Source organism: Ambystoma mexicanum, chromosome 11 (assembly GCF_040938575.1).
Source record: "Ambystoma mexicanum isolate Mex_15411 chromosome 11, UKY_AmexF1_1, whole genome shotgun sequence".
Classification (NCBI taxonomy): domain Eukaryota; kingdom Metazoa; phylum Chordata; class Amphibia; order Caudata; family Ambystomatidae; genus Ambystoma; species Ambystoma mexicanum.
Genome location: NC_090934.1, coordinates 1,103,103,928 through 1,103,128,803, shown reverse-complemented (window position 1 = coordinate 1,103,128,803; position 24,876 = coordinate 1,103,103,928). Strand labels below are relative to the sequence as shown.

General features: G+C 45.7%; 1 protein-coding gene across 10 annotated transcripts in view; it reads left to right on the top strand.

The window, feature by feature from the left end:
- HERC1 (HECT and RLD domain containing E3 ubiquitin protein ligase family member 1) overlaps nt 1-24,876 on the top strand; it is a 3,379,312-nt gene that overhangs the window by 311,764 nt on the left and 3,042,672 nt on the right. For all 10 annotated transcript variants that reach the window (XM_069624399.1, XM_069624403.1, XM_069624396.1 and 7 more), the window contains exon 7: nt 10,747-10,890. In XM_069624399.1, coding sequence (XP_069480500.1) covers nt 10,747-10,890 — 144 coding nt within the window. The remainder of the gene's footprint in view (nt 1-10,746; nt 10,891-24,876) is intronic.

Below are 24,876 nucleotides of genomic sequence, written 5' to 3'. Positions count from 1 at the left end.
GTTGTGCAGCTCCTCTTCCTTTTTCTTTTTTTATTGGGATTGATTGCATTCATTTGTCAGCTTTTAAATATTCTTATTTTTAGTCTATTGATAACATGTAATACTGATTGAAATGCGCTTTTATGAATTGTGCCCTAAAATTGTGCAACTTGTAACTGTATTGATGCTTTTATGGTTTTTAATGCTGAATGAAGCTTCTTTTGTTTGAACATTGAAAGAAAATAGACCAAGACATCATCGCTAATTATTCAAATAGATACTTATTTCATGTTTGCTCGTAATACATAGTTCATTCCAATTTAAAATGAAAACGCATGTCCCTAAAATGTTTTCAGCAAACCTTGTAGCAGAAATAGTAAGAGCATAATAGCATTTAAAATTCTGTATTAAAGCTCTTTACAATTAATATTATTCGATGCGTGGAAAAAGCCACAAAAAAAGTCTTGGTAAAATAAGATTAGAACATTCAACAAACAAGTCTTCCAAAGTTTCAACTACAATTTGACAATTTCAACAGCAACTAAGGGTGTGATCCAGTTTACCTCTTATCCCCTCGTAGGCAAAAGGTTAAATCTTAACCTCATAAAGGTAGCTCTCCAACTAGCAGACGGGAAACCTTTAAAGTAGTTGTGCAAGTGATCTAGTCTCTTCTCTTCCAAATGGATTTGAGAAAGTAACTTTCATTCCGCGAGTCAGATCTGTTACTAACGCTGGTTGGATTGCAAACCAATTAAAGCATCCGCAGAATGCAATATCCATTTATCAAGGGCAATGTATACACCCATTTCGGCTAAGTAAAACTGGTCAGAAAATAAAGTGAGGTGGAGGATACAGGACTTTAGAAAAATCTGTCTTTTCCCTTCCAACCTCGCCTGAAATAGAGGTCCAAGCTCATTCAGAGTGGTTGATACCTTGGGGGAGGTGGTGGAACTTAAGCTGCAATTTTTTACCGAGGAAATTTGGAGCTCTAACTTCACCTCTGTGTAATAATTCTGGAAGTACCTTTGCAAAATTAAATGTTAGTATTGGCTTGATTGAAAATCTGCCTTACTTATTTAACTTTCTCATTTGGGCCACCGTAATATGAGGAGACAGATCGTTGTTGTTGGGGAGAATTCTCTCTTAAGGCTGAATTTCCTAACCTAGTGAGTCCCCCAGCAGCTTTGCTGGATTTCTGGAGTTTGTTTTTCCTCCTTCCAAGAGTGAGACTCTTTTTTTTCTCCCACTCTTGGACATTATTTATGGTATTCCTTTGACTGGTAATGTGTTTTATGGGCTATGGGGTCCTTTACACCATAGGGTCTCATGTGTTTTTGCTATGTGTGTTACACAGCACCCTCCGTGCAGTAACACAGGGGTGTCATAGTGACACCCCACCATAGACTCCATAACATGGGACTGACTACTGTCTCCCAGGGCATGTAAAGTCACCATTGGCTTTACTAGTCCCAAATTATTAACAGAAACCAGTACAAACCATCATATTGTGGACATACTGGACGGGGCAATTCGAGTGCCCCGGGGTCTGTTAGTCGAGGGGGCACGTCTCCGTCCCCCCTGATTGAGTTTTGGCTGGTGGCAGTGGAAACTACTTTTCATATTCGACTGCAAATATTTTCCTATGGGATTTCGCCATTGTTCGAGGCTACCAACTTTAATTATTTAATTCTCATAGCCTCGAACATACCGCTGGTTTATTTAATTAATATGAATTCTCCGGTTGGTATTTTTTTGCCAAGACTCGATTCTAAAATGGCGTTTGTGTTCTCTTCTTTGACTCCAACCCAAGTCCAGCCCTTTGTTCCACTTTTTGGCGGGCTTCTCCGCAGAAGCCTCCAAAAGTGGTGCCACTCTGTCTGGGTACCACAGGGGGTGTGGGAGGGGGTTTCGGCACCCTGGGCCGAGTTACCTTGGTAACTCAGGTCGCACTCTTGTGTGATTGGCCCAAGTGGTGAGCCGGCCGGCTCACCACTTAGCATGTTTGAGTGACAGCTAGGCTGAGTGAATGGGGGTTTTTCTGCATAAAAGCAGGGCTTTGGGGACTGGAACTTCAGAAGTCGCCACAGAACCTGAGAATCCGACGAGGGAGAAGCTGAGCCGACCTACCACGACGACACCACCGGTGGAGCCCTGCAGAACCGACTCACCACTTCCCGACGACAGAGAAGATCTCCTGGCTGGAGAGGCTTCTTCCCCTGACTGGTGGGCACAACCAGTTTACCTTTCTTTCTTCGCACCCCAGCCCGGTTTGTGGTCGAACTGCCCGTGCCAAGCACCCCGGCAGCCGGATAGCCACTCACCACTGAACCGCGAATCACCGGACCGCTCCTTGTACCTGAGAAACTCCGCGGCTGGTTTCTCCCCTGGCATTACAACGGACTCCTGTCTTCCTCCACGACAAGATCCTCTCTTCCCCCGGACGAAGCACCGACTTGCACCCGCTGCCAGGAACAACTGCCCCCGCTGGAGCGTTCTCACCACTTTAAGGTACCGTGTCCGCCAGGCCTCCCTTTCTAAAGATTGCTACAAGGTAATAATAACCCCTTAACCTTCTGGACTGGGCTGGCCGCCTTGACCCTCTAACTGGGCCCTTTCTTTGGTCCAACTCCTTTTTGAACCTTTACAAGACTTTTTGTGCACTACAACCGTGGACACATTTAGTTAGGATCCTCTGAGTGGATCCGGCCTCTTAAACTCTAACTTCACGGTTTTACTTTGCCTTCCTCTCTTATGTTCTGATAAAAGTGTTGGGATCTGTTTCAACTTGTTCTCTGCTCTTCTCTCCCTTTTTTTAAAACAAACTATTAGAGTGCCATCTACGTTAAGCGCTCACCGCTGTCTGAAAACAAGTGGGGCTTTACTTAAGACTTGTCTAATTATTCTTTTAAGGGAGTGTATATCTTTTAGTGACCGTGTTTTTGAATTGCTTACTATTAGTGCCTGTGTGTTTTTCTAGATGTGGTTTTAAAATAAATAATGATATCTCTTTTACACCAAGCCCTGGTCAGTGTTTACTCGTTCTACTGTGTTCTCTTGACCTATTGTGAATACTCTGTATACTGCATAACTCTTCTTGAGGGAAGTCTGACTGCTCAGCCACAGCTACCAAGTGAATCTGTGTGGTAGACTGCTACCAAGTGGGTTTACTGCCAAATACCTGTAGTCCTAAATCTTTTGCAGTGGTCCCAGAGGGAACTGCATAGGTTTCTGCCTAACAAATGTCACTAATAATGCTGTGCTTGGATTTAATAACAAAACCTAAGTATTTCCAATTTGATAACCTCCTCCAATTTTACGTCTTTTAGAAATCATTTAAATGTATTATTGCGATTGGTTCTAAATCGGTTTTTGGAGTAAGTCAAAATTCTATTTGCGTTAGGATTACCTCTAGATCCATTTTCTAGGTGTAAGTTCAAAGGTGATTGAGAGTATTGCAGTCCTATTGATGTCTGGTCAATAAGCACAGTCATCCGCATATACAAGATACTGGATTCGAACAGTACCAAGACGTGGTGGAAAAGCCTTACTTTCCTACAGATGATCTTAACGTTTGCCATATATACATTGAAAAGTGCTTGGGCACGCCCTTGGCGTAGTCCTCAAAGTAGAAATAGGGTTTAACAATCCTGTCTAGTTTAATTAGTATTTTCGTGTTAGTGAATGTTCTGCAAAATATTAAAAAGTTGTGATGGACATCCCCAATGATACAATTTTAACTACAGTTTCTCCTGGTTCACCGTATCAAAAGCCATTGACAAGTTTATAAAACAAACATAAAAAGGTTGTTTAACATCACCTGTTCTTGTAGTAGTGATATAACAAATCTATTGAGAGTTGTGCCCAGACCTTTTCGAAAATCGGACTGTTTTTTATTCCCATTGCTTGCTTTTTAGGACCAATGTTCAGGATTTTTTTAGAATGATGGAAGCAAAGATTTTACTAGAAGGGGGTTCTAGTAACGCGGTTGGTTTGTAATTGATCTGAGATAGCCCATTACCTTTTTTTGTTTTATGAGCACGACGTAGGCAGCTTTCCATGAATCTGGTAACAACTTATTTGTAAGAATACTGGAAAATAAGTGAAATAAAATGTTGGCCCATAAATCCGGATCTCCATTGAAGATCATATTAGAAAGCCCACTGTGTTCCGGAAGGTCTTGAACATTTGGCCTTTTGAATGAGAAAGATAATGTCTTCCAATGCAAAGTTCAGATGCCAAGATGAGACTGTAATGTATTTGGCTCAGAATATAAAATCTCCAAGTAATGCTGCCATACCTCTGCTGTCATACGTAATGCTGTGAGGTCCATTAATTTGCATCTTGTGAAATGATCAAATTCCAAAAATGTCGATCTTGTTTTAAGATGAGATACTAGAGCATTTGCTCGAGTCTGTCTGAATGAGAACTGTGTTATGGTATTTTACCCGGTTCTTGTTTTTTTTGTAGTGGTTATTGCTACAGTTGATTTAGGTTCCCACTTCCTCCAAAGTCGGAGATTACATCTGAGCTCTTGTTGTTGTGTAGAGATTCATCAAACTCATGTATACTATGATGATCACATAAAAACAAACTTTTTGACTCAATTCAATCGCCAACCTACTGCCATGGAGCCTTATAATGTGTGTATGAATAGTGATCTGTTGGTATGGCTCACCTAAATCCCCTTTTGAGTCTAGTGTTTGCTCACGTTGTCTGTCCTGTCTTGCCTTGTGTTTTGTGTTTGTGTATTGTTGTGCTAAGGGACAAGTATGTAAGGTAGGTTTGAGATGTTCTGTTTTATTGCAACAATTTCACATGTTTTGGTTGGTTTGCTATGTGCTGCTTTTGCAAGTTCCCTTGCTGGATTGCTTACATGTCCCTTCCTTCTTTACTTGTATTGTATTCTGTGATCACCATTGTATAGTGCATTTATTTGATGGATTTAAACAAATACCTTTTTTTTTTTAAAGTTGTTTCAGAAAATCTATTTGGATCCGACTCTAGCGCCTGTGTCCAGGTCTCCATTATCAATACATTTTAGGACGTTATCATTAAAACATGGAATGGCCTTCTCTGTCCATATTAATTTAGAATGTAGTATCTGAATTGACATATTCTTTACCTTGGGCAATCTTCCAATGATTAAATCAATTACCAAAATGGCATGATCACTGAAGGTGCTGTCCATCACTTGAAGAGACCAATATTGCTCACATAAGAATTTGGAGGCAAAAATATAGTCTTAAGACGGAAACATGGAAGCCTCTCCTCCACACAGGAATGTCTGGGAACAGATTGCCATTTAATCTTCAAATCCCCCATGATTTCATAAGATTCCATACGATTCCTTTCCCATATGAACTTTCGGTATCGTCCTCTGTATCGTACGAGAGATTTTGGTCAGTAATTAATCTTTTGTAACACGCTAATTACTGGAGACCAGTCTCTTAAGCGTAGGAGCAGGATTTGAACGTGTTGCTCTGCTTTGTCTTGCTTCCAAGACAGTGTTGCCCTTGAGCTATCCTCCCAACCTCGATACAACTTGATGGTGGGTGCATGGTTTTCATTCCATTCTCCCAAAATTTTATTTGAATACTTAAGGATGGAAATGGTTTTAGTGCGCGCATGATTCCATTATATTTTCAATAATAACACCTCATGAGTTAACTGAGAAACTGAATCAGTCCATTTAATTTTTATTGCTATAATGTCACGGGAAAGAAAAGTCAGTTTTGTACATTTTAGATTTAAATTAGTTTGAATAGCAGTAATGAGGCCTACCGTACGGGTGACCATTGGACCCTTTACAAGCCGGAATTTAAATCAAAGAATACCCATCCATTGTTGCATCTTTAATTAACCACGCATTCTTGTAAGCATAATATATCATTCTCTCAATGAAAAATCTAAGTTGACCCCTTTAAAGGGATATGAATGCCTCTGAGTGTTCCAGAATAAATTTGATTGAACCCAGTTTAGATGCTCAAACAAATGAAGCATGTGGACTGTGGTTCTTAACACACAAGCAAGTGATCCAAGACCAGGCCTCAACGTTCCAAGCTACTGTAAAATCATTCTGATTTGGGAAAGTTCTTTTACGACCCACCGCTCTGCCCTCTTCAAAAGAAATGCTAAGAGAGTCACACTTTTGAGGAATAGGCTTACATAATGACGATGGCGTAAGGCGTCTATTTTAGGCACAGGAGTCTCCTTAATTCTAAAAAATCATATCCCATAGACCCCAATACTAGCCCTTGTTCAAGCAGCATATTCGTGACAATTGCGGCTAAGTGTGTCCGTCCTATTTTCCCTCGGGAAGAAAACCAGGTCTATATCTTTTGATGAGATGGTCCTTAAGCAGAGAATCTCATAAAACTGAGATTAAAATGTTCTGACGATTTCGTTTTTTGATAATCATACGATTATCAGAGCTGAAGATGCATTCAAACCACAAAATGTCGATATTAGTCCTTCAAGTAAGAAAGGGTTGCTTATTAGTTTTTCGATATTAGTTTTTTCTGTGTCAACACCAACTTAGTTTGAGTTGTCTGGGGCTATTGTGGGCAAAACATTTTCTTCAATGGAATATGTTGGTAAATGGGAGAGATTAATTTCATCATCTTTGGCAGTGTTGTCATTGGAGAAACTGGAAGGTTTGCCAATGAAGTATCCTTGACAAAACCTATATTCTTTCTTTTAGATTTTATTTTGTCTTTTTCTTATCTTGCTACAAGCCCCCCAACTCCGGTTTGGTTCGATTTCGAGGTGATTGGAATAGGGTGCGCTGGCATTGCCATAGAGGTGTCCTGCACCTGAACTTCTGTATTGTCATTGACTATCAGATTTTTGTCTTAGATTATGCAAAAAACTTCAGTAATTCTAATAGTTGGTGCATTTTTGATGATCTTAGTTTTTCCTCCTTATATTCTTAAGCCTGATCATTTGTTTGAAATTGCCCTTCGAAGATTCTAATATAGTTTCTGGAGGAGCCAAAATACTCCCAAGGTATGAAAATTACTGGCCTCCATTTTCTGTGATTCTCAATCCAAGTGTGCCAATCTCCCTAACCTTTTCTTGCATGAAATTTGTCAGATTTTCTCTCGCTCTCAATTTTGTCTTTCCTAAAATCTTGAAGATCATGTTTGAGGCCCAATAAAGTGGTATCCAGTTCTTTGGTGAGGGATCTTATTGAAGCTGCCATACTTCATTCCTGACAAATGTCACTCACCTCCACCCGCTGATTCAGGTTGAAATGGGAACATCCCTTTGGCTTGTTGCTCTTTAACAGTTCCAAATCCTTACACCGTACTGACCTCCCTTATTTCTCAGAGCCCAGCCCTGTATTGTTTGCTCTTTTCTGGTTCCAGGGGTTGCTGCCACCGCATTGTCCGCTTGTGTGGAGTGAGCTGCTGCAACTCTGCACAATAATGCCTTGAAGTTGTGGGAAGTAGATCTTGCACTCTGTGGAACTGGACCATAAATGGCCCGTCTTCTGCAGGAAGACGGGCATAGACCTCTGTTCCTTGTTTCCCTTCCACACTGGACAAAATAGTCTGATCGGAGGCATCAAAGGTGATTTGCCATCAGCTGAGCCGATCTGTTAATTTTCAACGAGAGTCCGTACCCTGACCTGCACTCAGCGCCACGGTCACCGAGCACCCACAACACAAGGTCCAGAGTTTAGTAGAGCATCCAGAGCTTCCACAGTGGTCGCAGGCAGCCCGCTGCCACCACAGATCCATCTCAGAGCTACTGAGGGCAGCTCAGAGAGACAGGATATCTGCAGTAGTCTCTGAAAATGTGTTCTGCTCTGCACACCCCTTCTGAACTCAAGGAACATGTTATCTTCCTCTGGTCCTCACAACAAGCCTTAGGACGGCTGTCCAGTGTTTATCAGTCCTGAGAGCTTGGGGGATACCATCTTATACCGCTGCCTTCTTGGCCTCCAAGATGATTCTTTTAATTAGTTCCTCTGCATGTGAATTATTAATGAGCACTGCTTTGGTACCCCTGATTGAACATATCCATGGATCTGTGGGAGTAGGAGCAGGCTCATGTCTGTTTTCTGTTTGATGTTGTGAGCATTTTGTACGAAGTGTCAGATACACTGGGAATTTGTAATGCTTGACATATCCTATGCTTGAAACCAATGAGGTGCCCGGGAAACCTAGATGACTGAAAACCATGCAAGAGTGCATCATTGCATTGGTAGCAAATGGAGGAAGATTCTTCTAGTTGTAATTATAAATGTTTGAAGGGCTGCATCATAGGTAAGTAGGCAGGCCTGTTGTGAATGTGTATGCTTCCGCACCTGCCAGAATGCTAGTTTCATTTTCTTTAACCTGAGCCATTTACAAAATGTTCAGCTGCCATTTGTATCTTTGTTGCACATACACCCTAGAAGCCTACTTAAATATTTATCACTGTGTTCTTTTGCTTCACTTAACTTCCAGGCTCTCTTTTATGCCCTTCAATGCCTGGTGCCTTGTGTTTACTCTATAAACTCTTAAACTAAATATGGACTACATTTACCAGAGCAAACAAAGGTGACCACAACTGCCTGTTTTTCTTTGGATTGAGTTAAGCTATCTCACTTTTTAAAGCCTCATTTTTTGGGGGCGTTAAATCGTGCATCCACACTACAGGCCTTGCAAATTCTTAATCAAACTAGACCTGCAGGGCGAGTTCCTTAGCTTACATACACGACCTGAGAGAAATGCACTTTCCCCAAGGTGACTAGTGAAGTTACCGCCGCTTTTTGTAAAATGGTGCATGTCGCCATAAGCACACTACCTATTTGGTGCAATGATTTCACACATGCACAGTGAAACTTGTATTTCCCATTTTCTAAAAACAGTTGTTTGCGGTAAACGAAAAATACATTTCTAACATCCCCTTACTCGCCAGCCAGGTTGAATATCTTGCAAATGGTACTCACCCTTCATAAAAACTACTTGCCAATGCTGGTGGGCTAGTACATTTTGCGAGCCCTTCACTACTTTGGTACAGATTGTCTGCACCTCGAGGGAGGCATAACACGAAAAAAATGCTGTATTTTTCAGTTATTGGAGTCTCATCTCTCCAGTTCTCAGTCTGGTTTAAGGGTTCCTGCACCCTGTTTTGGAGAGTTCTCTGGGTCGTTCCTCCATGACTTTCAATGCTGTACCTGGAGCATGTGGGTGGATGCCATAATTGGGTCTGTGAGAAGGGGGCCTTCTAAGATAGTTTGAGCCAGAGGATGACAGGCTGCATGAATGCTGAGACTGGGTTCTCACTAGGTTCCACACTCTGTCCTGGTTCTGCTCCTCCAGCCACCTGCTTCATTCTCTCTCTGCCTTGGCGTCTCGCCTCAAGTATTACTTCCACAAATACTTATCCTTTGTTATTTGCGTTCTTGGGTGTACCCCTTTTTTAACTTTGGGGTTCACCACCTCTGTCTTAACAGTGCTTTGCTTCCCACTTTATTCTAATAACATCTCGCCTAGACCTTTAACCGCTGTCCCCACCTGCACAGTTTACCCCTTTCCTTCCTTCTGCCACCTCCTTCTTTGCCTTCCTGATGTTTCTCCTCTCCTCCACTTCCTTCAATGATTTCTCTATCACTTTCCTCTATCTCCTGTTCCTTCCTTATCCAGCCCTCCTCGTTAGTTTCTTTCAATAGCTGTTATTTCTCCTCTCCCTCTGTGCCCCACCACTTAAGATACTTCAAGTATCTTTTGACTCTCCTAGCGTCTTCTCCCTGCACTCTCCTAAATACAACTTTTCTCCACATCTCACCTGTCGGTGTCACTTTCTTGACCTTCTTTTTCCCGACCTCTTGTCCTCCCTGCCGGCTCCTGTCTCCTCCTAACCCCAGCCTTGAGTCTCTCCTGCTGCCTTCTGTGTCCTGTCCCCAGGCTCCAGAGGCTCTGCTCCAGTCCCCAACCTCTAGCCACCTGCTCCTTCCCCAGCTTCTTCGATTCCTCTCTGCAGTCGGCATGGTGCTTTTCCTCCCACCCCCCACTACCTACTGAGCCCTTGAGGTTTCTTAGGGCTATGGTCCACCCTTCCAGCATCCTTTTGGTGGAATAGGGATCTGGTGTGGTGTATCCACATGGGAATCTTAGTTCTCTGGGCCTGGATGTATCTTGATTGCAGCTTTGAGAACCAGGGTCACCATATATAGGAGTTCCAATTCACTTGTTTTTCAAGCTGCTGGCTCTGTCCTGGGGGCATCTTGGTCTAGCTTGGGTTCCCCTCTTGATTTGAATGGATTCTGGAGTGGATTCAGCACCCCTATAAGGGGAGCATAGCGTGCTAGCGCTGCCGTCCCAGTGGGATGGCCGCTCCTCTATTTTCCTAAAAGGACAGAGTTGCGACTCCCATCGTATGTGCCTCTTTTGCGACCCTACCCTCCACCAAGTCGGTCAAAAGTGACACTTTGTCACACTGTACTTTAAGTAGGTGGTGTCTATAGGGATCTGCTCCAATAGCCTCCGTCTTTGGCTAGTCCGCTTCTCACGTGGCGGAGAGCCAGTCGTACTTTCCTCAACAGGATCAAAAGGTATTGGAGCCCGGTGTCCATGTGGATTCCTGTTCTCATTTACTTGCCATGTAAAAGACGACCAGAATCTGGTGGACGGTGGCCCAACACTGTAGATTCTGTGCTTCTGTTAAAATTAGAGGGTAAATCAATCAACGCCTGGCTAAACAATTATTTAGCTTTTACATCTTGCTATGCTTTCTCTATCCTGTATGTAACGCCTTTCTCTCGTATTTTCTCTCTAGGTCATGGTGACAGCAACAGTCGCAACATCCCAACGCTGGTAAAGGACATCAGCAATGTTGGAGAGGTTTCCTGTGGCAGCTCACACACCATAGCCTTATCCAAAGATGGAAGAACCGTGTGGTCTTTTGGAGGAGGGGACAATGGTATGTTGTAAGCATTAGTAGAACTCTGGGCTGGTGAATAACCCTTCTCTGTTGGCCAGTTTGTGGACTATTGCTCTGTTTTCTTACAGTCCGCAATAGTTTTGCTTTCTCTGAAAGCTGTGCCCTAGCAGTGTATCACCCCCCTCTAGTGGTCAAATTTACTATAAATAAGAATGACATATGTGTATCCCGTGTTTCATGTTTAAAAAAAAAAAAAACTTAAATATGATTCAAGTACAAAAGTAAAAATATAAACATTAAAAAAGAAGACATTTCCACATGAAAAGTTTTTGGGTGTTTGGCCATGAGTTCTAATAGCTTTATAGACCTACCCTGGTTCTTACCATTTTTATGAGCCCTTGTACCTCGTTAAAGGCCCTCATGCTCAATCTCCAGTGCCCATTGCCCCTGGTGCGGCCCTCAGGCTAGGTCTATAAAGCTTTTGGTTCTTATGCACTTGGAGGGTTTAATTGGTGATGCTCCTGAGAAGTAGTGTTATGAGGTTTAAAGACAGACACACAGACACACAGACGCATGCTCTTTGCTCACACTCGCGGTCTTCCTCTTCCACGTGCCTTCTGTCTGCTTGCGTGCACGACTTCCACTGCTCAACCTGTCATGTGACCCTGCCCCTTCTGACCTCTGCCCCCCATTCCCCTTCTGCTCCCATGCGTCTGCCCTTGTGTCAAGACTGCCTTTCCTCCTCTGCTTTGTACCCGATAGACTGGGAGATCCCAGGTGATCTCTGGATGCAACTCCTTACTTGGTGGCGCCCGTAGATATTTATGTATGCAAGAAGTCACTCCCCAGTTGTGCTCACACAGAACATTGAAAAGCACAGGGCAGTAGTCTCCCTACACTACTACAGTGACTTCTTTGATGGTCGTGGTGTAGAGAGAGTGCAAACAATGACAGGTAAGCCAGGTGATTTTCAGGCACAGATCTGGAATGATGACACTGGTATTCAATAAGACAAGTAGGTACTTGGAGGACCCAGACAGGCGAGATAGGGTAAAGCCACTGGTTGATAGGGCTGGAAGACAAGTGGCAGGCAAGGCTCTGAGCGCTCCAGGAAATTGCAGGAAAGTTAGTCAGGTGGGCAGACTGGCGACAAGCTTGCAAGGGTGGCAAGATACTGGGTGAATTGGGGAATAGGCTGGCTGGGGACACATAGGGAAACTGGAGGCTAACTGGGAACGACAGGCAAGGTACTTGGCGGATCGAGGAACTGCAGGCAGGCTGAAGACGGACAAGGAAATGGGAGCACAAGGCAGCAGGAACCGACCAGTGAAAGCAAATGCCAACCTAAGATGGTTAAGATTCTCAGAGTATCTGTGCCGGCTGTTTAAATACCCCTCCAGCACAGCGACGACACTGGAGCATCCCTCTGCTGGTTGCCAAGGCAACTGGGAGTGTTGTCCCAGGCTGGTTGCAAAGATAATGGGGAATGCTTTCCACACCGCGCATTCACAGAACCGGGGAGCCAGACCTTGACACATGCGCAGGAAAGTCAAGATGGCAGTGCCCACGGAAGCCCACCTCAGTTCCCTTTTGAGGCCCACTGTTCCCCACTGTTCATGCCCACAGCACCGACCCTCTGCATCAACCCCGCTGGCCAGTGCCAGCACAACGGCCAGACAGGTACGTATCATTTGCGGTGCCACATTACACTTTATTCTTGCGTGCCCTTGCGCGCTCATGTTCACTTTATCAAGCTCATCATCTCTCTCATACATGCATGTGGATGCTCACTAACTCTCACAGGTGCTCACTTTCACACACTAACTCTCTTTAATTGTGTAAATCATTTGCTGATATTTTGGTAAAAAGCAAAGGGCCAGACATGAATTATTTGACATTTGACCCTTTTTAACATTTATTCCAGAAGGAGAGAGGGCACTCGGGCTTGTAGACCACATTGATGTTGTGCTTTCTGACAGTGTGTCCCCTCCACAATTTTCAGAACGAAGGTCAAAGTTTCATTTAACTCTGACAAAATGTAAACTGATCTACTTGCATCCATTGCTTTTTTCGCAAGTAGCCAAAATTCAATTTTTATATACTTAAATAAAAACGTTGTTTCTCCTTAATAGGAATTGTATTATGTTCATAATTTTCGATTATCTCTGCGCTTGCTGGGTCTGGACCCCTGTGAATTTCAAACAACTGTCTCTAGGATTAACCAGTAAAGACAATTATTATTAAAATCAACAGCTCTTTTTTATAAGTAGTAAAAACATATTAAGCAGGTTGCAACTTTCATCATTTTTGTTTTACACAACTGCAGTAATTGGGGAGCATAAAGAAAAGGAAATTCATGTGCTGTCAACACAGTACTGATTGCTGTGCCTCCAAAGTTTCAACTTGGAGCAACCCATAATCCATTACATTTTAGGCATCAGTTCATTTGTTTTCTCCTCCCAATGGATCTTGCCCTTCTTCTGTCATGTTTTTTCTCACTTCAATCAAGTTTTTTAAAAAGTTTTCTGGCTGACAGAACTAGCCATTTTATTTCTCTTGGAGCTGAGCAGGACATGTGGATTTACTAAGTGCAGGGTGACCACTGGATTCCGTGCCTCGCCCCCCAGCACCAGCTGAGGTGCATCGGGTCGTACGCAGTATGGCACAGCCTTTCCAGGTCTGACGGCCATGCTTTGTTGTCAAAGGAGACCTCTGTTTTGATGTGGATACCTTGGATGTCAAAGCATTAGATTTCAAAACACTAGATCTCGAGGTCAAGGTTATCATCTCTGTTGTCTGCTCAAAATTCCATCTCTGAAAGAGCCTTCCTTACAAATGTAACATATAGGGCAGGAACACCAATAACCCTGTGCGCCAAATCTCAACATCGCAAGCCCACATTCTGCCTTTAACTAGGATACAAGCTCTTCAACCTTCAGAGGTTCTGCTACTGCCATTAGATCCTCCAAGAGTAGTACTTGACTTAAGACTTGCTGCTGACTAAGATGGTTTTAGCAAGAGTCAGGAGGAGATTGATCCTGTTCTTCCAAAACCATCAAGGACCACATTGACACCCTCGCTCCTGCCCTGACTGACTTCTACAACCACTCCTTCACCACTGCAACCCCCCCCCCCTGCACCCCACCCACCTGAAGTACCCTCTTCTCAAGAAACCCTCAGTCGACCCTGCCTACCCGGCTAACTATCGCCCGATATTGTCCACTACTTTCCTGGGCAAACTCCTGGAAAAGTTGGCCATATCCCAGCTTAATCTTCACACTGAATGGAATCTGTTGGTTGTCTCCATGACCATCAGTGTGGCTTCAGAGCAGCCAGAAGCACAGACACTGCTCTCCTGAACATCCTTGAAGACCTGTTCTCGAACCTTGATTCTAATCGCCCCTCTGTCCTCATCTTATTCAATCTCTCTTCTGCCTTTGACATGGTCAACCATGCCATCCTGCTCAATCCTCTCCGTGATAACCTGGCTTTCTGATGCTTGTTAATCTGCTTGGAATCACATGCTGTGCATATAGTCCGTCATCCAGTGGTAACCGCAGAGTATTGCATCTGGTCTTTCGAGGATCGAAAGGGGACATTGACATGGGCGTGCCTGTAACACTATCCCTAACGTGACGTGACGTGTAGTGTACCCAGAATCCCTCGCGCGTCAAGCTCCCTCAGGTTGTTTTTCCCGCTGAGTTATCTGGTCGCCGTAATGCAGAGGTTTTCATAACAGATTGCGTTATTGTAGATTTCTCGACCTTTGGTCGTTTATTCCCGTTAAGTCGACTCAATGGTTGAATCCTGTGCACCGCTGAAGACTGTTGCAGAATTTCAACGCCTTTTGAGACAGCCGACCACGTGGCCGGGCCTTCTGGCCGGCCTGTACAGTATGGTGAATGGAGTCAGGATGGTCATATTCTTTTACAAGTGTGCCTTTCCTTTTCCTCTTTGTTCCCTGGGTTTTGTCACCGCTATTTTTGTCTTGTGCTATGGACAAGACTCCATTTAGATTTTGTCCCTCATGTAGGGCCAAATATCTGTGGAAAGACTAGCACCCTAGGTGCAATAGCCTAAACCACAAAGAAGTGGCCTGTAAACTCCTCCGTCCGCAGACTATTAAGGAGCGTTGCTTGAAGCCGTGTGCGGCCTACGGGATGTTGCAGGTCGAAAGTTCCCCTGCCCCCACAACCGCCGATTGTGACAAAGGTACTTGCGATGACCAAGGCTCTGTTTCAGAGACCATTGACCCGACGGCAGAGAGCCCTCGATCTGCAGCATCCGTCCCCGACCCCGCTAAGCCTGGCGTGAGTCACACCATGGGGAAAACACCCATTGACAGGGACCCACAAGGTGCACACACTAAACACACAACCCAGAGTTCTGCTTGGGCGGTACATTCGAAGCATTCCAAAGCGCTAACAGGCCCGTCGGAATCTCCGTTGGAGTCCGCTGATCTTATGATAGGCAGCCTTCCCCGCACCCGCTGCAGTGGCCTGCGACTGGGCATTCCAAAGCATTTCGAGACGCCACAGAAGAAAACGCAGACACCGCTTAAGGCCCCGGTGGCGACGAAATCCACCGCGCAGCCACTGGTTCAACCGGCACACCTCCATGCTGACCCGGACATCGCCGAAAGTATCTCAAGGATCACTTTGGCAGTTAAACATAAAGAAAAGTTGAAGGACACATTGAAAAAGAAGGAAAGGCCTAGAGACGCGCCGAGAGACACTTCACAATGCCCAGAACCTCGCAAGGACTATTCTGAGAGACCTTTTACTCTGCTTAGTAATTTAAGGGTCAAATCTCGACGTTCTACAGAGGAAGTGAGTTTAAATGACCCTTTTCCTCCCCCGGACTCATCTGGTTCATCTCCTGGACCAGGGAGAAGTTTGAGGGCTGTATGGATAGACTAGAGTAGTTTGTCTCATTTTCTGAGGTTTGCTCCTAAAAGGCTTCATGAGGACCTTCCTTCTACTCCTGTGGCCAAATGTCAGAGGACATTTTATGATCCTCATGAAGAAGATTATGACCCTAATGATGACGAAGTCCCTATGGACATCAATGTGCAGGATGACTTTGGAGACCCTGTTGATGACACTTCAGATCCAATAGAGAATTGGGATGACAGCCATCAGGTGGATGGTCAACCTTGGTCGCCCCCCACCATCCCTCCTACCCTTGAACCTGAAGCCTTGGGTATGGATTACACCCCTCCACTCCAGTCCGCCAAGCCTTGCCTGTGGATGATCAGATGGCGTTTAATGCCATCTTAAAAAAGGCATCTGAGCTTTTTCAGATCGCCACTGTTAGGCAGAATCCTGTGCAGTTCCCTTAGGGAGCACTACACAAGATTAGGACTACAGGTGAGAGCAATAAATCCCCTTTGGTATCAGTCTGTACCACAAAGAATTAGTTGGTAGCTGTGGCTGAACAGTCACTTATCTCAAGATGGAGATGAGCAGTATTCCAGGTTTACACAACAGGTCAACTGTCCTATGGCACAAGGAAACACTGACCAAAGCTTTGTATTAAAAAGTAGTTTTATACACTTCTAAGAAAACAGTTATCACAGTCATCAAGCAAGTTAAATTTAGTCAAGGAAAAATATACACACTCCCACGTTAAATTGTAGACCAAGTGAACCAAAGTGAAAACTGAGCAAAACGGCACAGTGTAAACTACACACGAGATCCTCTACCAATTTCTCACAAAGGAGGGAAAGCACAAGTTATATAGAAATAGCTTCTTACACACCCTAGCAACCCTTCCATAAGTTTGTGAACCAGATTAAATCAGACGGTGCATTAGTATAGCATATGCTTAAATGAAAACTGAGCAAAATGGCATTTCACAAGTTTTAGCAATGGGAAGAAAAGAGTAGTTATAAGAAAGGGTTGCACCACACAGTTCGAATGGCGAATCAATCTTGAGAAGGCAGATCTAACATGTAGCCAGAGTCAGTAGGCCTGTGCCAGAGTCGGTGGTACAGGGCAATGGCCCAGGAGCAAAATTTTCTTGTAGCTGCAGTCAAGTCTTTGGTTAACGATTTTGAAAAGGTGGATGCGGAGGGCAAAAGACAAAGTTAAGAGAGAAGGGTGGCCAACCCAACAGGTAGGTAAATGATTTAAAACACCTTTAGTGCTACCGTGAAGAAAGGGCGGCCTGGCGGAATGTACCTTTAAAATGAAGAAGTGGCTCCTGCGGTGGCGGTTGTTCCTGGTAGTTCTTGCAGTTTGGGTGATCCAGCAGAGGAAGAGAGGCTCTCGTCATGGAGGAAGGTTGGAGTTACTGCACTACCCAGGGATGAAACCAGCCGCGGTGCTGCCCGACGAATAAAAGGTATGCTCCTTTAAATCGTGGTCCGGGTGGACTGGTGCCTGGATATCCGGCCACCGAGTACTGGGTACTGGCAATTCCACCAAGGCAGGCCCGGGAAGGCGATTGGCAAACTGGTTGGCCCCACCAGCTCAAGGGAAGAAGGCTCTTGCAGATGAAGATCTTCTCTTGTCGTGTGGAGAAAAGTGGTGAGACGCTGCAGCAGGGCTTCACCGGTGGTTCAGTCGTTGCAGATGTCTTTGGCTTCTCTCCTCTTCAGCGGCTTAGTTCCAGTGGCGACGTCTTGCGCTTCCAGTCCTCCGGACCCTGCTTTTATGCAAAAAGATCCCCATTCATACAGCCTAGCTGTCACTCACACAGTGGAGTGGTCATCTTGGCGGGAGTCCCTCCAGCCTATCAGGATAGAGTGCGACATGGGTTGCTGAGGCAACCCTGTCCAGGGGTCCTACTCCCCCTCCCACACAATGGACCCACCCCAGACTCGGTGGCGCCGAAAGGAGGGCTTCTTGGTGGAAACCCGCCAAACGGACGAACAAAGGATCCCTGACCTCGGTTAGGAGTTAAGAGAAAGACACCAGAAAGAAGTTATATTAAAGTTCTGGCAAATAAAACCTATCGGAACAAAGTTAATATTAAAATGCACCTGCGGTATGTTAGAGGCTGTCAGGAAAAAGTGGTAGCCTCGAACAATGGGAAAATCCCATAGGGAAATATTTGTGGTCGAATATTTATGGTAGTAACCACTGCCACCAGCCAGAAACTTGAGAGAGGGACTGTAGGGTACCCTCTTGAAAATGAACATGGGGGGGAAAAACTATTGCCCCCTTCCAGTACCTCCATAGTAAGATGGGTTGTACTGGTTTAGTTCATAGGATTTGACTAGTAAAGTCAATGGGGACTTTACATGCCCTGGGAGACAGTAGTCAGTCCCAGGGTATGGAGTCTGTTTGGGGGTCGCTACGAAAACCCTGTGTCTCTGCACCGAGGGTGCTATGTAACACATGTGAATAAAGATGGTTCCTATGGGGTTGAGAAAGATCCCATAGGCATTAAACACAAAAATAGCCTAGAACACACATAGCAACAATGGGAAAAAGACTCTCACTCTTAGCAGGTAAAAAGAAACAAACCCTTCAAATCCAGCAAAGCTGCTGGGGGACTCTGTAGGTAAGGGAAATTAGCCATAGAATGAGAATTCTCCCTAACAGCCACACAGGAGGCCTTAACGGATTCGGATTTTGTGGAGGACATACTGAAGAAAAAGCCCCTTGCCAGCCAGGCAATTCCTTTGTTGAACTCTATCAAGAGGAGACTGGCACCTTCATTGTTGACACCAGCTCTGACCAGAGCAGTTAATCCCAGGGTATAGCAGTTGTTTAGTCCTTCTCCTACCAACCCTGCTTACATCAAGGGCCATGCCACTCCGGATTCACTGGTAGTAGCCACCATTAGAAAAAGAGCGGGGGTACCCCTGTCTACAGGTGAAGCACCGCTGGATAGAGAATCCAAAAGGTTGTATGCACTGGGAAAGAGGATTACGACTGCTGCTGCATTCTCCACTTGAATAGCCAATAACACCACTTTGTTGGCTAGCTATGCAGACATTCAGTGGAACCTGTTGGAAGAAGTCCTTCAGGAGGCACCTGAACCAATGCGGGCTAAATTGCTCGCCATTGTCTCGAAAGGCAAGCAGGTCAATCATAATGTTCTTAGGAACACTTTAGACGCAGCTGAGGCAGGGGGTAGAACCCTGGCCCAGGTTACCTTACTGAAGCGGCACGCCTGGTTGCGGAACTCTGGTTTTAAACCTGAAACCCAAGCAGCCTTAATAAACAGGTTGAAGAAACCAACTTATTCGTTAAGGCGGTGGACGAAGCACTTGAGACAGCCAAGAAAGAACATGACTCTCGTCCTTACAGCAGATTACCCAGAAGCCTTCACAACAGAGAGGGGGCAGCTCTCAGTGGTCCTTTCGTGGGCAGTCCTGCTCCCCTAAAAACCTCTATGGTTCGGGAAACAACTATTCTTGTCAGGGATCGAACATCACCACCACCTATCCACCTAGAGGACAGCAGCGTGGAAAGGGTAGAGGCCGGGGCTCCACTGCCAGAGGCTCTCCGGCCGCAGGTCAGAAATGACCTTCAGATCCAAATCCCCTACCATGCCACCCTGGTCGGGGGGGATTTTAACATCTTTCCTTCATGCTTGGGAGGGGATCACGACAGAACAGTGGGTACTCAACACCGTTGCCCAGGGGTACTGCATAGAATTTTGCCAACCACCTCAGTTCATACCGCCAAAATCAAGACGCCTGATGCCGGAACACCTACGCATCCTACTGCAAGAGGTCGAGATCCTTCAAGAAAAGGGCGCCATAGAAGTCGTCCCTATTCTACAGGTAAACAAGGGTATTTATTCAGTGTACTTCTTTGTACCCAAAAAGATTCTCACCATGCGCCCTCTGCTAGACTTGAGCCCAGCGAACAAATTTGTCAAACCTCAAAAGTTTAGTATGGTCCCATTACAGGAAGTAATCGCGCTGCTGAAACGGGGATTACATGGCAACATTGGTAATGAAAGGTGCATACTTTCATATTTCAATGTTGCCGGCGCACAGAAAGTACCTAAGGTTCATGATAGAGGACAAGCACTATCAGTTCAAAGTACTCCCCTTTCGCATTGCCTCAGCGCCAACGGTGTTTACGAAGGTACTGGTAGTAGCAGCAGCGCACCTGCACAGAGAATACGTCCCGGTTTAGCCTTACCTTGACGACTGGCTCATACAGGGAAGTCCTACGGAACGTGCCTATTGAACAATCAAAAGGCAATAGACCTCTTATTCAGTCTGGGATTCTCCATCAACGAGAAGAAATCCAGCCTAGACCCCAGTCAAGCAGTTTCTAGGGGCTCTGATTCCGACAGAAAACAGCCTTGTTTTCCCCTCCGAGAGGGTTCAGAACATGCTGTTCAGATCCCTCAGTATGTAGCCAGTCGAGAAGTGACGGAACGCAAGGCCATGTGACTACTAGGAATGATGGCGCCCTGCATTTACTTAGTTCCTCACGCACGTCTGCGCATGGATCCCATGCAAGAGTGGCTCAACAGCCAATGGTGTCAGGCCAGCGGACAATGGGAAGATCTGGTAGTTGTCTCGCCAGCCCTTGTTCTCTCTGCAGTGGTGGTCGAGGGGAAAACCTCTTGAAGGGGAAAGCCTTCACCATCCCTGCAGTAGAAGCCACTCTCACGACAGACTCATCTCTCACAGGGTGGGGGGCTCACCTGCTTCAGCAGACGGTGCACAGCATGTGGTCCCCAGAAGTAGCATCCAACAACTTAAATCTGTTGCGCCATTAGATGTATTCAAAGCGCTGAAAGCCTTTCAGACAGTTACAGTGGAAGACAGTCCTGATCCCGACAGACAGCACCACGGCCATGTACTGCCTGAACAAACAAGGGGGCACACACTTTCCAGGGCTATCCAAGCTGTCCCAGAGCATTTGGAAATGGGCTCTCAAACACAGGATTTATTTTATTTATTTGCATTTATAAAGCGCGCACCGGGCCTGGGGCATCGTGGCTCTGTTACAGAATACTTAGCTTTAGGTACATTTCGAGAAATAAGGTGAACAGCAGATGAACAGGTGCAGTAGAAGAGGACAATGGTAGCATACCTGAATTGGGCTGTTGCTTAGGTTACACTTGAACAGCGTGATTTCTGCAGGATAGTAGGATCTAACAGAACAGTATAGTTTTCAACAATTTATGGAAGGTAGTGTGATTTTTCATTCCTAAGTCTAGTGGGCAAAGCATTCCAGTTTTTTGGAGCCAGGTGTTGAAAGGTGGAACCTCCTGCTTTGGTTCTTTTGAAGGTGGGTACTTGGATCAGGTTGGACAAGAGTGATCTGGTGGGTCTGTTTGACGAGTTGAGGATGTTCCTGTTGTCCCAACACATTCCAGGGGAACTCAATCTTCTGGCGGACGTGCTCAGCAGAGACTTGCCACTGCCGTAGAGTACGAATGGCGACTATACGAAGACATAGTATCCACCGTTTTTTAGCGCTATGGGGCTTCCCAGAGATCGACATGTACGCTCAATGCCAAGATTACGCCTCCAGGTACCCCCAGAACCGATACAAGGGGAAGGGTCTCTGGATTGCATGGTCAGGGAAATTTGTTTGCTTTCCCCCCCCGACTCCCCCACTCAACAAGATCATGCACAAGATGCACCAGGAACCAGTCACCATGATATTGGTGGGCCCCCATGTGGGTCCGCCAGCCATGGTTCTCATCTGATGTCCCTATCTCATCCAATGAAACTGCCTTGCCCGTACAACATGTTATCTCAGGACAAGGGAGAAACACTTCACCCATGCCCGCAAACCCTGAAATTAGTGGCCTGGCTCCTGAGGTCATAGAGTTCGGGCACCTTCAACTCCCTCAGAGATGCACGGACATACTTAGGGAGGCGAGGAAACCTAACACCCAATATCGCTTCTCCAGTAAATGGAAGCGCTTTATCTGGTGCAACTCCAAGGGATCAATCCCATTGACTGCTCTCCTACACACATTGTGTTGTACCTGACACACTTACTAGACATGTGTTTCTGGTTTTTAATTCCCTGACAGTTCATCTAGCTGCGTCTCAGCCTACACTACATCACAACAAAAGGTGCTGTGGTGGAAGGTACCATTTAGTAAGGCTTTCATGGAAGGGGTTAAAAGAATTCATCCCCCCATTTCTAACCCAGCTCCCGGATGGTACCTAAATGTGGTATTGACTAGACTTATGGGGTCTCCCTTTGAGGCTTTGCATAAAGCAAGCACATTCTACTCGAGGTACTGGGGCTTCCATAGCATTCATAGCAAGTGTTCCCCTAGAGTCCATTTGCAAAGCAGCAACTTGGAGTTCTTTACACACCTTTACAAAACACTATTGCCTAGACACTCATTCTAGGTCTGATTTCCAGGTGGGACAAGCAGTACTAAGACATCTTTTCACTACTGTTCCTTCTCACCACACACCTCCAACTCCGGGTAATGCTCGGTAGTCTATGCACAGCATATGATTCTGAGCAGATTAACAAGCATCAAAAAACATGCATTACTCATAGTAATGGCATTTCTGAGGATTTTATCTGCTTAGATTCACATGCGCACACCCTGCCTCCCTGCTCGGGTGGAAGGAACATAGACGTCTTACTGCTTTTCTCTTTTATGTACTCACTCACGATAGTCATTACGATGCCTCATGGCAGAAAATATACAACCGGAGGGACCTTGACGCGTGAGGGATTTTGGGTACTCACACGTCACGTGAGGGATGGTGTTACAGGCACGCCCATGTCGATGTCCCCTTTCGAACCTCGAAAGACGAGATGCAATACTCTGCGGTTACCACTGAATGTCGGACTATATGCACAGCATGTGAATCTAAGCAGATACAATCATCAGAAATGCTATTACGGTGAGTAATGCATGTCATCACTGATCAGGCCCTGGCCTGGCTGACCTAGTTCCTCTCTGATCGACCCTCCCAGGTCCAACTTGGGTCCTTCCTTTCCCCTATCTCACTCTCTACCTGTGGTGTTCCCCAGGAGTCTAACCTCTCTCCCTGGCTGTTCAACCAATACCTGGCACCTCTCGCCCACCCCATTGCCACTCCCTGCTTCAACTTTCAGTGCTATGCGGATGGCACTCAGCTCGTTTTCAGGCTCCCCTCTGCCACCTCTTCTCCTTCTCTCATCTCTGACTGTCTGCTATCCAGGAGTGGTGTGCCGCCAACGATCTCTGCCTTAATGCCAGTAAGACGGAGATTCTCCTCATCGGCACACCTGCACCCTCCTTTCCTGTCACGCTCTGGCCTTCCTCCTCTGGGTCATCTTCAACTCCACACTCCTTTTCTCCTCACATCTCTGAAGTCTCTCAGAATTCAAACTACCAACTGCTCCTCCTCAGAGGTATTCTTCCTTTCCTCTTTTTCCCCCCAGAAGCTCAGTGTCTCTAGAGCTCTGGTTCTCTCTAGGCTGGACTACTGCAACAGCCTCTTTTTAAATCTGCCTGCTTCTACTCTCCACCCTCTGCAACTCATCCAGAACAGGACTGCTAGACTTGTCCTTGGCCTCAAGCCCTGGGATTGTATCCCTCCAGCACTAAAATCTCTGCATTGGCTCCCAGTGGGTGCAAGGATTACGTTCAAGACCCTCTGCATTGTCCACAAGGCCTTCTGGGGCCTGGGTCCTCAATACCGCCTACTCTCTCTTCGTAAATACCTTCCTACTCGAGCTCTTTGCTCCTCCACCTTCAACTCCCCTCGGGGTCAGTCGCTTCTCCAAGCAATGAGTTGGTGATATATTTCGTCCTTCGGCTGGGCCTCCCTCTGGATCAGCCTCCCTGCATCTCTAAAACTCTAGGAGACCCATCTGCGGTTCCGGAGGCACCTCAAGACCTTCCTCTTTGCTTCTGCCTTCTCTCCTCCTCTCCCCTGCTGGTTTCCTGTTTTATACTGCACTTGTCACCTGGCTACCCCCTGATTTCGTGCCCAGGTCCCTACCCGCCCAGTTGTACACTCTCACTGCCTCCCGGCAACCCTTGCACTTGGGTCTGTATCTGTACCCCTACAGTCCACCTACCTTCACTTTTGGACACCTGCTGGCTGCACTTGCCCTTGCACCTACCACCTGCTGGTTGCACTTTTGTATTGTTTTGATCCATGTACAGCACTGCCCGCTCCCTTTTCCCCTTGCACTTTTCCCCTGCCCCTGCACTTGCGCGATCTCAATGTCACTTGGCCGAGTAAGATCGTTGTCTCTGTCCTCCCTCTGTTCCCCCTTCCTTGCCTCGTCGCGCCTTGAAACACTTGTGTATAGGTACGTTACAAATGCCATATATATATCGTATTATATCATATATATGTAGACACAAGCTAGCCTAGATTTAAATCTACTACACCTCAGACAGACACCCCCTGCAACCACACCACCAAATCATACTCTACATTATAGAGCTATGTCTCTGCCTCCCAGCATGGCAAATACACACGCCGAAGTGTATTGGTTGGGATATTCTCCATTGCCTAAATATTCTCCAAAGTAAAGTACTCCCCCTCCAAAAGATGACATTTTTGCTTTTAATTATGTATTGGCCAGAGTGGTGAATAAACTGAATTATACCTACCATTATGGCCACAAAATCTGTACATTTTTATTCTGTTTCCGGCCTTTTTGGGTCAGGCTTTTGGTGTGGGGATTAATGGAGATGGTCAAAGAATCATGCCAAATCCAGGCAAGTCAAAAAACATGAAGCTCCTACCCAAAAAAAATAATTTGAAGTTACTTTTTGCCGGAGTTCATGATTGCATCACCTGCAAGGGAAGAGGCCATCTGCCTCATCAGCACCACTACCACCCATCTATGAGCGCTAGATGTTGGATGGAATAGGATCCTACACCGAAGCCGCATCTCTCGGTGCAACAAGGCTGCTATGGTGGGGTCCTATGGCATTGAGCATTCTGGCGGGTTAGAAGGAGTGTGACACGTTATGAACATTTTGACTGATCCCTACTACTAGATGTGTATCACTGCCTGTCTAAATAATCTACAGGTGCTCGTTGGTCATCAAGAAGTTGTAAATGAATATGTCCACAGCCCAAACAAACTCTTACTTGACCCTACCACTATGTTAACT